At 34.2% G+C, this 14966-nt stretch overlaps 3 protein-coding genes across 3 annotated transcripts in view; all 3 read left to right on the forward strand.

Moving 5' to 3' along the window:
- Positions 1-518: 518 nt before the first annotated feature.
- Positions 519-7529, forward strand: LOC106774333 (26S proteasome non-ATPase regulatory subunit 13 homolog A). The gene is made up of 6 exons (XM_014661292.2): positions 519-710; positions 3273-3719; positions 5143-5223; positions 5330-5526; positions 5627-5726; positions 7039-7529. Exons 1-6 carry the CDS (start codon positions 561-563, stop codon positions 7222-7224), a joined length of 1161 nt encoding a protein of 386 aa, XP_014516778.1. The 5' UTR covers positions 519-560; the 3' UTR covers positions 7225-7529.
- Positions 7530-7829: 300 nt separating this feature from the next.
- LOC106756473 (LEAF RUST 10 DISEASE-RESISTANCE LOCUS RECEPTOR-LIKE PROTEIN KINASE-like 2.1) lies at positions 7830-10355 on the forward strand. The gene has a single exon (XM_022783389.1). The coding sequence runs from the start codon at positions 9114-9116 to the stop codon at positions 9936-9938; it is 825 nt and encodes a 274-aa protein (XP_022639110.1). The 5' UTR covers positions 7830-9113; the 3' UTR covers positions 9939-10355.
- An 878-nt stretch (positions 10356-11233) lies between these two features.
- Positions 11234-14966, forward strand: part of LOC106756482 (LEAF RUST 10 DISEASE-RESISTANCE LOCUS RECEPTOR-LIKE PROTEIN KINASE-like 2.4) — an 8694-nt gene continuing 4961 nt past the window's right edge. Inside the window, exons 1-2 of the mRNA XM_022779189.1 lie at positions 11234-12441; positions 14235-14267. Of these exons, the coding sequence (XP_022634910.1) occupies positions 11595-12441; positions 14235-14267 (880 nt within the window). The 5' untranslated portion in view covers positions 11234-11594. The remainder of the gene's footprint in view (positions 12442-14234; positions 14268-14966) is intronic.

Genomic DNA, 14966 nt, shown 5'->3' on the forward strand with positions numbered 1-14966 from the left:
TCGAGTGGCGGGTATATTTTTATCCGGCGGATCAGGTTGCGGGCAGACACTATTCGTGTCCGACCTGACCTATTGCCATCCCTAATGGTTGCAAAATTTTAAAGTATGTGTAAGTTTCTAGTTCGAAGAGAGGTTCCTTTTTCACTTTGATTACAATGTTCATCAGTTTTGTTATTTATTTGTTTGAATTGATTATTCAACAATGAGTTTATTGGTTTAATTTAGTTAATTTTAAATAAAATAAAGGTCGATAAGAATCTATTATATAAATTCAAATAATTGATATATGCATGCATAAAAGTAAATTATGTTGTCAAAATGTCACAATTCATTATGTATAAATTGCAACAACAATTAATTATATTATAATATAATTAGTTAAATTTAAAAAAAGAGGATGAATTTATTTCTTGAAAAATAATATAAGAAAGGGAAAACAGAGAAGAAAAAGGTAAATGTTAAATTTAAAAATACAGAAGAATATAAATCCAGAAGAAAGAAGAGACACCGCAGAGGTTCTCTATTTCGTATTTTGGGTTCTTTCTCTCTCGTGAATCGCTATGGCTGCTTTGCAATACTTGGAATCGTTGCGGAATTCGCAACCTGAGCTCGCCGATTGGTACAATTCGCTCGCAGATCTGTATCAGAAGAAGCTTTGGCATCAGCTCACCCTTAAACTCGAGCAGTTTGTCGCACTCGCTGTTTTTCAGGTTCCACTCTTCTTCTTTTCACTCAAGCTGGACTGAATTTAGGTTTGTTTTTGTTTCGGCAATTGTTGGTTTAGGGTTTTAATTTGTTTATTTTTTGTGTCATTGTTGGTGTGAGCTCAATTTGGGAGTTAGGGGGTATGTGCTCTCGAGAGAGTGATTGTGCTGCCGTTAGGGTTTTGTTTTGGGGGTTTTGAGTTATGTTTGTAACGGTGGAAAAGATGGGGACTTTTTTTCACTAGGATAGCGTTTGGTTTTCATTAGGGATCCGAAGATGTTGGGGGAAATGTAAATGGGGTTGTTAATGGATTGTAATTAGGTTTTTGCTGGAATGTAAATATTCGGACTCCTGATTTGGAGTTGGGTTTTACAGTTTTAGTTATTTGGATTTGGAGGGGAGTGATGAGCGAAGATTTTTAGCGACCTTGTATATTATTATATAACGTGTGGAACATATACGGTTACTAATAGATGCCAAGCTACTAGGAACTAAATATCTCGAAGAATCTCAAATTGCAGGAAGTTCTATAATAGAAAGAACCTCGAGATTTTTTTGATATAGAGAAAAACAGAGAAGAAGAATTACAGCTGTCTATCAAAAGCAAGAGAGCTTCCGTTCATGTTCACACTAACTATTTATAGAGTTACTTAACTAGTAGTTAGCAGTCACCAGTTAACTAATTTGGCTATAACTACTCAACTAACTACTAAAAGTACAGACTCTAACAATTTACCCCCCTTAAGAAAATCCTTCTCCTCAAGGATTACAAAAATGTGGAAATTTTCTGGGAAAATCAGAGTAATATTTCCAAGTTGCATCTTCAGGACTCTGATTTTTCCTCTGCACTCGTACTTTTGTCACTGCCTTTCCTCTCTTTTTGACAAAGGTTACTCAAGAATGGCTTCAGGTTCTTTTGCATAAGAAATATCAGTAATATGGCTAGACAAAACTGAGCATTTTTTAGCATCACCAATGTATTTCTTTGACTGACAAACATGGTATACATTGTGAATTTGAGAAGTGCTTGGTAACTGTAACCTGTAGGCACTGCCCCGACGTTATTCATCACAAAAAAAGGACCATAGTACTTAGGAGCCAATTTTTCATTAATTCTAGTTGCTGCTGAGCCTTGCCTACAGGAATGAAGTTTCTAATAAATTTAATCTCCTACTTCAAACGGTCTGTCAACTCTATGTCTATTGGCCAATTGCTTCATTCTGTCTTGAGCTCTCCCCAAATGCAACTTATGAACTCTTAACATCTCTTCCCTTTTTGTAAGGTTTCTGTCTAATTGACTGGGGGGTTTTTGTGACAAATCTTTTGTCATTAATCTGTCCAACCTTGAGTGGGAATTTTTGGCTTTTATTCATAGTACGGAGGTTGCTATCTGATTGATGTTGATATTGGTGGGGGGATAGTGAACAATCTGCATTACAAACATGGTAGATGTCCTCACAGGGTATGGTGGAGGCATGTATAAGGTTGAAGAAAATTATAGTCTATTCATATTGGTAAAGATAAGAAATAAAGAAAAAATGTAGAAATTAAACAGAGGTGGTAGGGTAGTCACTAGAGATGGCAGTCAGTCTCTGGTTGGTAGTTGGAGATGGCTGTGACAACAGTTGCTGGGGTGGTTCCATATTCTACAACTCTGGTGCTGTGCTGATCCATCTCGGGTGTCGTTGTGGTTGCCGGAAATGGCTGTAATTAGTTGCTGGGTGCTAGGGTATTGTGGTGCTGATCCATCTCAATTGCAGTGGTTGCTAGAGATGCCTGTGAGAGTGGCTTGGGTGGTTGTCCAGCTCCGTGCGATTTTGCAACATACTCTTGACGCCTTTCTTTTCAAACTAGTGGGCTGTTTCATTAATTGTTTGGAGGGTGGTTTGGGTCAGGCTGTGGGCCTTATCTTTTAAAAGATAGTTTTTGGGTTGGGTCATGCAGTCCAACCTGTATTCTATACTTTTAAAAGGTTTTTGATCTCTTTTAGTTGGGTTGGGTTGCACGACCCAGCCCATTTCTTTTATTGTTTTAGAGTTTCAGATTGTTTTTGGGCTGGGTGTCATTACCCAACTCATTCATCTCTTTATTCTTGACAGGCATTTTGCCATGCCATTTCAGATGCAATGTCTGCCTTTCGTTTTATGGCTGCCACAACCACCATAAAAACCAGCCACCCCATCGCCATTTCCTGGTGCCTGAGTGATTTCTGTGTAGCGCTTCCATGGCCATTATTTAATAACATTGGTTGTTAAATATCCCAAAGAAGAACTTCCCTGATATGATACTGTCCAGTAATGCCTCTACTTAACTATTGCATATGATATGTTTGATTCCATTATGTTGCCCCTCATTCTTCTATTCAGTTATTGACTATTATGTTTTATTTCATTTATTATGTTGTACAGTTTGTGGATATTGCTATTTCCCTTTTGCTTCTAATATCGTTTTTCTTGAACCTTTATTGAATAAAATTCACTTTGTGGTGTGTATTCTTATCATTATTCATGTGTGTTTTTTTTTTTTTTTTTTTTTTTAATATAATTGGTTATTGCTAAAATTTTCAGGCCGGTGATGCGCTGATTCAATTATATCACAATTTCATCACAGACTTCGAGACTAAAATCAACCTTCTGAAGCTTGCACATTTTGCTGTTATAGTTTCTCGGCAGTATTCTGAAAAAGAAGCAGCGATTGGTTATCTTGAAGCAGTCATTGAGAAACTGCAAGCCACTAGAGAGCAGCGCATAGAAGAACCTATCCTTTACATTAAGATGCAAATAGCAATATTCAAGCTTGAGCAAGGTGACCAGAAGGAAAGCAAGAGACTCCTAGAAGATGGGAAGACTACACTTGACAGCATGACAGATATTGATCCATCTGTATATGCTAACTATTACTGGGTATCGTCTCAATATCACAAGACCCGCCAAGAATTTGCAGAGTTCTACAAAAGTGCCCTTCTCTATTTGGCATACACATCAGTGGAGTCTCTATCAGAATCATTCAAGCTGGTGTGTCATCACAATTGTTGCAAATTTCCTTTTATGTTGTCTCAAAGTATGGCTATTTACTTTCACTGGTTACTTTTGATTCAATTTATGATTTGTATTGCAAGGGGAGATACAAAGCCAAAAGAATCCACCATATAAATGGAGCTTCTTATGGCAGAACCCATGGCTGACAATGTGTTTAGACACACACACATACAAATTAAAAAAAAAAAAAACTGTAAAAGTGACAAATATATTAAAAAAACATAAAACTAAAACTCATAACACTCATCTAAGTCTCAATCTCATGATTGTCATCACATATCAATAGGGCAATACTAAAGACACAATGACTCATTGCAAAACAAATTCTCATCCCCTCTTCTAACCCATATAATCATTCTCCTCGTCATCAAAAGAGGCATCTCCTTCAGCTTCCACTCCTAACATTTCCAATTTAATATTTGGCAATCCTTCTTCTAATTCTTCCTGCTCACTACTATTTTCTCCAGTTCTTCAACTAGAACCCCTTTCTAGTTTCAAAAGCTCCTCCTTTTCTTTTTATAGAAATCTTTGAGATGATGTTCCATCTTGACCCTCTCCATTTGCAATTTGCTTCCTTTTGTTTATTCATCAATCTCCTTATCTACAACTAGTGGATGGCGATGACTGCCAAAACTTTTTGAATTGGGCAGCACTCGTGTCAGTGTTGCAGCTATGACAATTCTTTCTGAATTATGCAAATTGTGTTTTCACTCAAACAAAATCTGTAGGGGAGGGGAAGAAGGAAGATGACAATGATAAGGAGCTTGATAATGAGTGATAATTTCCAAAAGCATATGGCTAGTAAGGCTGTTTATTAATTTACAGTGGGAGAGAATGACAATGAGTGTAGTTTTCTGCATATCCAACTGTGGGTATTATGGAGTGATATTCTCTAGAATCACATTTTGCTCCTATAGAGTTACTTATGTATATGTGTGTATGTGTGTGTGTGTATATATATATATATATATATATATATATATATATATATATATATATATATATATATATATATATATATATGACACGGGAGCACAAAGCTCATAGCTGCCGAAGTCCAATTTTGTGTTTCCCTGTGGTAATTAAAGCTAGTTGATGTGTCTAATTTATCTAATATTTATCTATTATCTATAAAATTTTTAGCGTATTTTACTTTTATTTTGCTGTTTCGTCTTGACATTGCAAATGTCATTGTGTCCATCCATCTTTTTTTTTTTTTTTTTTTTTTGTAAAATGGAAACTTCATCAGAGGTTTATAAATACATATAGGTGCACTGTGTTCTCTATAAGGGATAAGGAGAGGTTAAGGCAGAGTTCATTTTGTTCTATCTCATTTATGGTTTGTTTCTATTTGTGTGCAGATTTTATATGAATTAATGTTCTATTTTTTATTTTTTAGGATTTAGCATTTGATTTGTCTCTCTCTGCGCTTCTTGGGGACAATATCTACAACTTCGGAGAGCTACTTGCGCATCCTATAGTGAGTAATTACGTGAAAAATATTTGGAGCATCTATTTTCTGAAAATTCTTTGTTTCATCTATCTTTTTACCATGTTAGTTCACACAGCTGTAATATGTTAAACAGATCAAGAGCCTTCTGGGGACAAAAGTGGAATGGCTTTACTATATTCTGCAGGCATTCAATTCTGGTGATTTAGTACAATATCAAGAATTGTGTCGGGTTCATAATGCTGCTTTAAGAGCCCAACCAGCACTGGTTCAAAATGAACAGAAGTTGTTGGAAAAGATCAACATCCTCTGTCTGATGGAGATAATTTTCAGGTGTGTAGTTAATTACATTCCATTGTTGTCACCTGTTGAGGTGTATTTAACAACATTTTTGTTTTCATTCCCAATTCAAACTGATTGCCATTGCTTGCAGTCGGCCTTCAGAAGATCGAACTATTCCCTTGAGTGTAATTGCTGAACGTACAAAACTTTCCATAGAGAATGTGGAACATCTCCTAATGAAGAGCTTATCTGTAAGTTGTATTGGAAGTTCTTAGGAAAACATTGTATAAAATTTGTTTGATTTTCTTTGCAACCATTTAAAGTAGTACACTTAAACTGATGCATTTCTGTAGATGTGAAATAGCTTATGATGTTCTCTTCTTATCCTTTTTATTGGTGTATATTATTTTCTACCAACACTTGACCTATAATGACAATTAATCATAGTGTTTTAGGCTTATATTCAGTATGGGAATGGAGATATAAACTATAATCTAATTGATATTTAAATTTGAGTCTTGAGCTGTTTACCTGTCCCTACGCAGTTGAAGAATTATGTTGTGTTCATTATTACTTATAAAATGTATAGTTGATTATTTTGAGTTTTAGTTTTTAACTGTGTGATACATAAGCAACGCCTAATGAAGTATTTTTGCTATGCTGAAAATGACCTCTCATCTTGTGGTAGATTGTTGAAGTGAGTGGTATGACCTGCCTGTTCAAACATGTTCTGAAGAGCTTTTGATGCTTGATTTCATTTAAGGAATACATAACTTCTTGCCATATTGTTGGTTGTAGGCTGGAAAGCAAATAATCTGTTTTGACTTTGATTGTCTGTTAGATAATTCTTTGTAGTTATCGTTGGCAATTAACTCTACTTTTATCACCTGAAAATTAACTACATCCATTACTAAGAAGTGGGTTAAAATGGGACAATTGGTTGATTTGTAGGGTTTAATTGACATAAAGTGAACAAATGTATTTGGTTAAAATTTTGTTGAGCATTTTCATCTTTTACCAGGGTTTATAAATCTTGGGAATTTTGCACAGAATACGTTATTTATCTGATGTTAGAAGTTTAAGAGATTATATTCCACAAATTAAAGTCCAAAGGGTTTGTCCTAGTTCAAAGTTGGAATGCTTTTTTCGCTGTTTGGCATGGGTGGTGTTAACTTTTTAGTATTGCTTTCATCTTGTCCTTTCATTACCTCCTGAAGCTGTAGACGTGGGATCTTTGTTCCCATTCAAACAATTTTTTTGTTTTTACTCGTATATCTACACCTTTTCAGTGATTAAGCAGATGGTGTCTTGAATATTGTGGCTTTGGTTTAGAAATACTTAACTCTTTGTTACGAGTACAGAAGACAACATCATTCTGAATGTATTTATAGCATTATGTACTTGTTTCAAAGAATTTTTAGTTGTCCATGAATTGTTCTAAGCAAAGCAATCGGGAGTTTCTTTACTTGAGTTTCTGCATTTTTAGAACTTCATTACTGTCATATAGAGCTTCGGCAAATATTTTAAAACGTAAAGCTTGAAAGTGAATTTCTTTATTTGCAGGTTCATCTAATTGAGGGTATAATTGATCAAGTTGAGGGCACAGTGCACGTTTCCTGGGTGCAACCAAGAGTTCTGGGTATTCAACAGATCAAATCCTTACGGGATAGACTTGACAGTTGGACAGGGAAAGTACACACTGCATTGTTGTCCATCGAGGCAGAAACACCTGATCTAATCGGATCGTGAATTCTCTTTTATTCATTTTCCGCCCTTTGTAACAATTTCTTAGGTTAAAGAGAAAACATCCTTAGGCGACACAAGATGAGGAGACTTCCAAGTGACATGGTGCCTGGGTTTGCCTGCTGCTTTCTGAGTGATTGTACTTGGCTTAGAAATTGTTGGTTCTATGCTTACAAACTTACAGACATGGTAACTCGTTTCCACCCAGGCTGTTTTTACGCATTAGTGTGATGACAAACTGTATCTGGAATTTTCTTTGATACGTCCATTTTTATTGACTTTTAGAAGTATTTTTCATTTAACAGTCCCAAGCATTCACCTTCGGTCTTTTGCCCAATTTTTCATCCACCTTGATCTGGGTGCTACTTGCTATGAGTGGAATCTTTTCTGTTATTTCTGCGAGGCTGTTTTCTTGTAACAGCAATAAAATGATGAATTGGCACGGTTGGTGATAGAGATGCTAAATGACACTTTTGTGAACGATTAAAGTTGTCTCAATTCTTACTATCATAGTATGAACGAGTATGTTTTAGTGTGTAACTAGAAATTCTCATGGAAACATTTGGTTGGACTGCTCTGCGGTATGATTATGTGGCCATTTGTATGGGGAAAAAATCGTCAAAGAAATAATGAATTCGTAGAGGTTTTACGATATCATTTCAAAATTACATTGATAAGTAAAATAGGAAGTATGAACCTTGGGAAAATATCAATTAAATCGATAATAGAGAACAAAAATAGAGGAAATGAAAACGGGAGCATTGAGTAAAAGATTATTAAAAGTCAGTGGAAATTTGGGTAGATTTGGATGGAGTGGAAGATGAAGCCATTGAAAGGGTCTTGAACAAAAGCTATGGAGAAAACGAGAGTTGCGCAGATAACAGAGACTATTTGGATGATGGGAATAAAAAGAAATGTGCTCGAGAGTTTAATTGAAAGAATGATTCTTAAATTCATAATATTTTCCTTTTAAGAAGCCCCTCTCAAGGTATAATAGTTAGTAAAAATGATGAGAATGGAAGAATGTTGAAAATCTCAAAGCTGCATGTAGAGAGGTAAAAACTTTGAGAATGGAAAAATGTTAAAATTGCGTGAAATTACAAGAGGGTGTTGATGGAAAAAAAAAAAAAAAACTCAAGATTGATCAAAATGTTAAGCATGGCTGGAAAAGAAGATATGAATATCAAGATAATGATTAAAAAGAAGACAATTTCAAAGAATTTTGATTTTGAGAAAGAGTTATCAAATGAAACAGATCGATATTTGTTGAGATCACTTCTCTAAACATATGTAATACAAAACACTTTTGTAAACACGCTCTAAAGCAAATGAGAATGAAGGAAAGAATTTGTTTTATGTGTTTCTTGAACTTTATTTTCTCGATTTTCATTGCTTTAAAGTTTTTTCTTGTATGTGAAGAGTAGTACATTATGACTTCTTTTTAATAAAACAGGAAAAAAAATTAAAATGATAACAAGTGGTTGGTATAGTGTTTAGTCTTAGTGATTATTGAATTCGTCCACTGGGTTTGTTTGTTTTGAGGAGTCTTACATCTAATTATTACCATTTTATAATTTTATTTTAATATCTCAAATAAACCTTTACTGACTTTTATAATCTAGACTAATCCAGTGGAATTTTAATTTTAAAATTCTGCATCTACAGTCACTTCACTCTATTTTATATATTTATTTCAAAAGTTCAGACTTTTCAAAGTTTGCTTCCATATCGTCAACACCATCATTTATTTTAATAGCCATCTATGTTGTAGTTAGGAACTTGAATTAGTTTGACTTATAAAGAGATTGTTGTTACTTGATCATTTTCCTCACCAACAAACAAGGCCTCTCACACTGTTCTCCTGCAAATTTTAAGGCGCCTCTCAGATTTCTGTCATGCCTCTTTCTCTTGTTCCACTTTCTTCTTCTCTCATAAACACCCTTTTCTTCTTCTCCCTCTTATTCCCAACTTATGCATCTAGTGATGCTGAAGGGTACGCAGCATGTGAGCCTTTTAGCTGTGGGAAACTCACCAATATTAGCTACCCATTTTGGAGTAAGGACCAGCCAGGCTACTGTGGCCATCCAAAGTTCAAGCTTGATTGCCATCACGACAACGCGACAATTGACATCGTGTCACAGACATTCCAAGTCATTGACATGAATAAAAAATCTAAGGTTTTGACGATTGCAAGGTTGGATTTATTGGCCGACCCTTGTACTAATGATTATGTGAATGTGAAGTTGGATCCTGAATTCTTTAACTACACTTCTAATGATGATTATTACACTTTGTTATATGACTGCGGTTCTCTTGGATATAGATCTAGAAGTGCGAATAGTGGAGGAGCAATAGCATTTAATTGCTCCAAAGATGGTGCTCTTCGAGCTGTATACTTTGTGTTAAGTACTGAAGTGGTTAATTTCAATAGTCTGGGATGCAAGAACAGCATCAATGTTTCTGTTCTAAGAGAGGCTGTGAAGAGTGATTCGGATGTGGGAAATGTTTTAGCAAGTGGATTTGAGGTTGGATGGAGTGGTGTGAATGAAGACGAATGTGATGGTTGCACAAGATCTAGTGGGAGATGTGGATACAGTTCATCTACGAGTGGATTTATGTGTGTCTCTCCAGCACCAACAGGTACACTGAGTATGTTATCTTCCTTCTCTTGTTTTGATTATGGTGGTATTCAACTTTTGTTGAGGATCCAAATATCTTAGATGCTTGTTTAGAACACAAGTTGACAAGTTAAAAATAACGTTTAGGATGTGAAAGACCGCAGAGCTATAAAAACCAGCTTCTTAATAAGAGTAATAAGATGATATCTGAAACGTGGAATCAAACAAGTTACTGTAATCCCCTCTGGTTTAGGCAGGTTGAACTTCGCATTATAAACTAGGAATGGATATGTTTATTTGATATACGTGCTTGATTTCTTTTCCTCTACATTGTGTTCACAATTTTTATCATATAGACCGAACTATTGAAGAACGCGTTATGAGATAACGTGTCAAATTTTATAATGTCATATTTCTGCTTCCTTGGGGCGTGTTTGGGTTTACGTTGACTTTTAAATATGGATAATGATATTTGATAATATGTTTTTGACAATATTTTAATACTATATATGTGTTATTTTGTGATTGATCTATGTTAGTGTTTATGATTATCATTATTAATTGTAAAGTAATTTTGAACCAATTGTTGTTAAAATTTTGTAAAAGAAAAGATGTGAAAGTATGATAATAATAAGTATAAGTTTCTAAAAGTCTGCATATAACAAACAATATGGTAATGGACATTGCCATTTTGGTGATTATATGTTAAAATTTATTATTTTCGTAGAAAGATGACGGCACCAGTTACCTAACAAGCTGTAATATTTTTTTTATTACAATTTTCCGAATGAACCAATTCTTCACAGGTGATTGATTGCCTTGATTCCAAATAATTGACTTCATTGCTTTGTCCCTGCTCAGCTCCTTTTGATAAATGTTCCAATTGAATCTCAAAATTTCTATCGATAACACCACTTACACCATGAAACTGATGCTAAGACCCCTGTCAATCATGTCTGTTCTCCTCACTTTTTTCACAGTTATTAGGTAGTTGCTACTATCTTGTTTCACTTGACCAAGTCAACTATCAAATTACCAAATTTTAGTTTTAGTTTTAGTTAATTGTACAATTCGTTTTGAGCAGATTTTAGTCAAAGTAAATTTATTTCTGTTCTGGTAATTCAAAACTTGTTTGGATTGAACATTTTTTCCTTTCTAGATTCAAAATTTATATATTCTACATGTACAACTCTTTACCTATTTCAGTGGCTATTCTCTAATTACCACTATAGGTTTTATCTTAATATCTCAAATAAGCCTTTTTAATTATAAACTAGATTAATCAGGTGGAACTTTCATTTTTAAGATTTTGCTTCTACATTTGCACTATTTTATATAGTTCATTTCAAATTTAAGAGTCAGAATTTTCAAAATTTACCCTCATATCCCGAACACCATAATTTATTTTAATAGCCATGAATGTAGTTAGGAACTGGAGTTAGTTTGACTTATAAAGAGATTGTCGTTGTGTGCTTGATCATTTGCCTCACTGACAAACAAGGCCTATCACATTGTTCTCCTGCAAATCACCTCCTTCTGCCGTCATCGGCACCCTTTTCTTCTTATCACTCCTCTTCCAAACATATTTATCTACTGATGCTGAAGGGTACACAGCATGTGAGCCTTTTATCTGTGGGAGACTGCGTCGTGTTTGGGGAATGTTGAAATGTAAATGGTTTGGGAGTGAAGAAAGTAAGAGGAAAGAAGGAGGTAGCTTCGTGGGAGAAGTGAGAAGAACTGCTTCCATAGCTTTCTTTTATGAGAGAGAGGGTTCTGAGGGAACTGAGTAAAAGTGTGAGAATGGACGATAAACATAGTCACATCCACACCTCGCCCCTAGCCTTCGCATTCACCGTCTCTTGCTTCTTCTGCATCGCTTTGCCACGTTCCCACTCTCAACCATCGCCGTCGCCTTCGCCGTCGCCACCGCTTTGTGCTGAGCAGTTATACCGGTGCAACATAAGCGTCTCCGCCATCTTCGATCCTTCCTGGGAAAAGATTCCACCCTCTCAATGTAACGGCGCCGATCCATCATCCCTGCTCAGCTGCCATTCTCATTATGAATCTCAAAATTTCACAGTGAAGGATATCGACAACACCACTCACACCATGAAAGTGATGCTAAGACCCCCTCTCGACCTTGTCTGTTCTACTCCCTTTTTTGACGGCTACCTGAACCTCGATTACGATAACTTCAAAAACACTCTGATCCTGTATAAGGCGCCAGTGCATAAAATCATCATATACGAAGATTGTCCTACAATCCCAGATTTCCCTTCAAAACGCAGTTTTAAGTGCGGGGCTGTTCTGTATTATTTTGAGGACAAAGAGGAGAGGCTCCACAGATACCCACAGCTACAAAATTGCAAGAATCGTTGGGACGTGCCTGCTGCCGCTCCTCTGGATCGTTATGATGACACTGATGATGGAGCTGGAGTTCTGAAAGAAGCTATCAATAATGCGTTTGAGGTCAAGTATGGTATTCCTGATGGTTGCACAAGATGCAGTGAAAGTGACGAAAGTTGCTCTCCATATGGTTATGGTTATGATGAACATCTAGTTTCATGCAGCTATTGCCCAAATGAACAGTGTTCTCTCAAAAAAAGTAAGTCTTCTATCCTCCTTTCTCAATTTTCCCTCACATCAGTGCCACAAAATCCTCTTTTTAGGTACCCAATTCCCATCCTCCCTCTGTAATCTATTACTATTGTTTAACACTGCAATTCCACATTTTTCATTCCACAATTAGGACAAAATTAGCACAACAAAACACTGCAATTCGACCAACCCACTCTTACTCCCATCCTCACCACCCATTCCAATCATCACTTCCTTTTTACTTTTTAAAAAATTCCTTTTTTCCTTCACAAACTATCATCTTTCTTTTACAATGACTTATATCCTTCCTCCCCAGTTTCTTTCCCCACCAACTCCCATAAAGCAGGGCTTTTGCATTCTTCCTATATCAATTGTTCTGACTCGGCTTCATCAACCCAAAAACAAAAACAGTGTTGAATAACATCAATTTCGATTGGATTCTTGTTTATCAGTATTCTGGGACACTTATGAAAAGAACTTAAAAGGGTTCTTTTTAATTAAACATTATAAGAAAGAGTATTTTACATGCATAATTTTAAATTTTTACTGACAAGATTCTGTCTGGCAGTGTTTGTTTAGAAGAAAAAAAAAATGTGATGAATCGTAGCAATAGCCAGTTGGTTTATGTAGTATGTTTCTAATTATTTTCAAGTTAAGTTTTGAATTTTAAAGACCTTGATAAATTTTTTAACAAAAGAAATACTTTGATAAACAAAAACAAAACACGTGTTGCTTCATAGATATAAATTAATAATAAACAGTACTGGTAAAGATTAAAGTTAGCCATTATAATCATGATGAAAATAATTATTAATAATTCAAATTTACGTAATAGTATATGGAGGTTTCGATGAGAACTAAGTTGTTGAGCTGATGAGCATGAGAAAAACAAGAGTTGCTGACTCCACCTTTTCCAAGTCATGCTGCTGATATGTGGTTCCTTCTTCACACCTTCATTTCCATCCTTCAGCTTTGACTCAGTCAATAACCAAATTAAAATCATCTCTCTATTGTCTCTACAGCTATTTATTACTTTCTTTCTCCATTCTCTTTTTTTCTTCCTTTTCCCATACGCGTCGATTCAATCACCTCTCTAAATATGTATCAACTTTGACTTTTAGTACCATTTTCCTGAAGTTTTCCTTTTTAACCATTGGATAATCTTATCAAGCGGTTTCTCTATGAATCACAATCCCTGTTTGGCTCTATTTTTATACTTAAATTTGTTTTTAACTGTAATTCTGATTGTTCATGTATCTAAAAATTGTTTGCCGAATAATTTCAAACATATTATATATACTGCCATGCATGTAGTGCATATATAATTGTAAGATATATAATTATTAAGAAAAGAGAATAACTCAAGACAAAATTTCCTGTATATCCTTTTAAGACGGCAAAGTTTGATCTATTATGAAATGATTACTTATACATAACTCACAGTCTAAGCATAAATGATCCATCCTTTTTCTACTTTTCCTTGTTTTACTTTGATTTTACGGATGCATGAGCATGTAACACCAATCATTCAGATGAGGAAAACTTTTTCATTAATAATATACTTTCCAATTTAGCAGCTCATCTCGATAAGCGATCATTTAAAAATTAAATCAACAATGATATTTTGACAATTTTTATTTCATATATAACAATTTCACACTTTTATTATAATAATTATAATAATTTGATAATATAATATTTAAAAATTATTTATTAACTGTGCGTTTATATTTACTATATTATCATCCTTGAATTGGGAGAATGCTAACGCATCTTTCCTTTCCCTTCTATCTGTTGCAGGACGAGTGAATTGGAGAGCGAAAATCGTTATAGGTAAGAGGTTCAGTTTTCTTTCATTTTTTTTTTTTTCACATTTATTTCGTTAATAGTCATATAATAATTGAAATATGATATGCTTGCTCTTATAGGTGAATTAATCCAATCTTTCAATGTGTGAACAATTTAAATAATCTTTTAATAAATGATCATCTTGATTGTTTTGTATTCAAGATTTATCCTTATCTTGTTCAAGGAAATTCACTTTTTTAGTTTAACTATACATGTCAATTTTAAACATGTCTTAAATTTAATTAAATTTTATTAGCATTTTACATTGGTCTTGAAATTACACTAAATAAAAATGATTATTAACTACAATCAAAATCAAATATGTATATGAAAGATCAATACAAAACATAATTGATAAATTTTAATAAATTTTAAGATAGCTATTTTAAAATATATAAGCACTTATAAACTAAGAAAAAGTAATTAATCTTATTTAACAAAAGACAATTCAAGATTCAATACACAATTAGTATTGTTTCCTTTTATATTAATTTTCAAAAAATTTAATATTTTTATAAACTTGGAAGCAATGCATAATTTTTATATTAAATCTTAAATGAGAAACTAAGACTAGTTCAATAAAAATTTTCAAATAAACAAAATTCAAGAACATATAATTACGAATTATAGAAAAACAAATAATACAATATATATATATATCTATATATATATATATATATATAT

This window comes from Vigna radiata, chromosome 1, assembly GCF_000741045.1.
Source record: "Vigna radiata var. radiata cultivar VC1973A chromosome 1, Vradiata_ver6, whole genome shotgun sequence".
Taxonomy (NCBI): domain Eukaryota; kingdom Viridiplantae; phylum Streptophyta; class Magnoliopsida; order Fabales; family Fabaceae; genus Vigna; species Vigna radiata.

Excerpts from the sequence above, each read along its gene's own strand:
- LOC106774333 (XM_014661292.2), top strand. The coding sequence starts at position 561 with ATGGCTGCTTTGCAATACTTGGAATCGTTGCGGAATTCGCAACCTGAG. Across the intron at positions 711-3,272 it reads TCGCACTCGCTGTTTTTCAG|GCCGGTGATGCGCTGATTCA; the intron begins GTTCCACTCTTC and ends TAAAATTTTCAG. Across the intron at positions 3,720-5,142 it reads TATCAGAATCATTCAAGCTG|GATTTAGCATTTGATTTGTC; the intron begins GTGTGTCATCAC and ends TTTATTTTTTAG.
- LOC106756473 (XM_022783389.1), top strand. The coding sequence starts at position 9,114 with ATGCCTCTTTCTCTTGTTCCACTTTCTTCTTCTCTCATAAACACCCTT.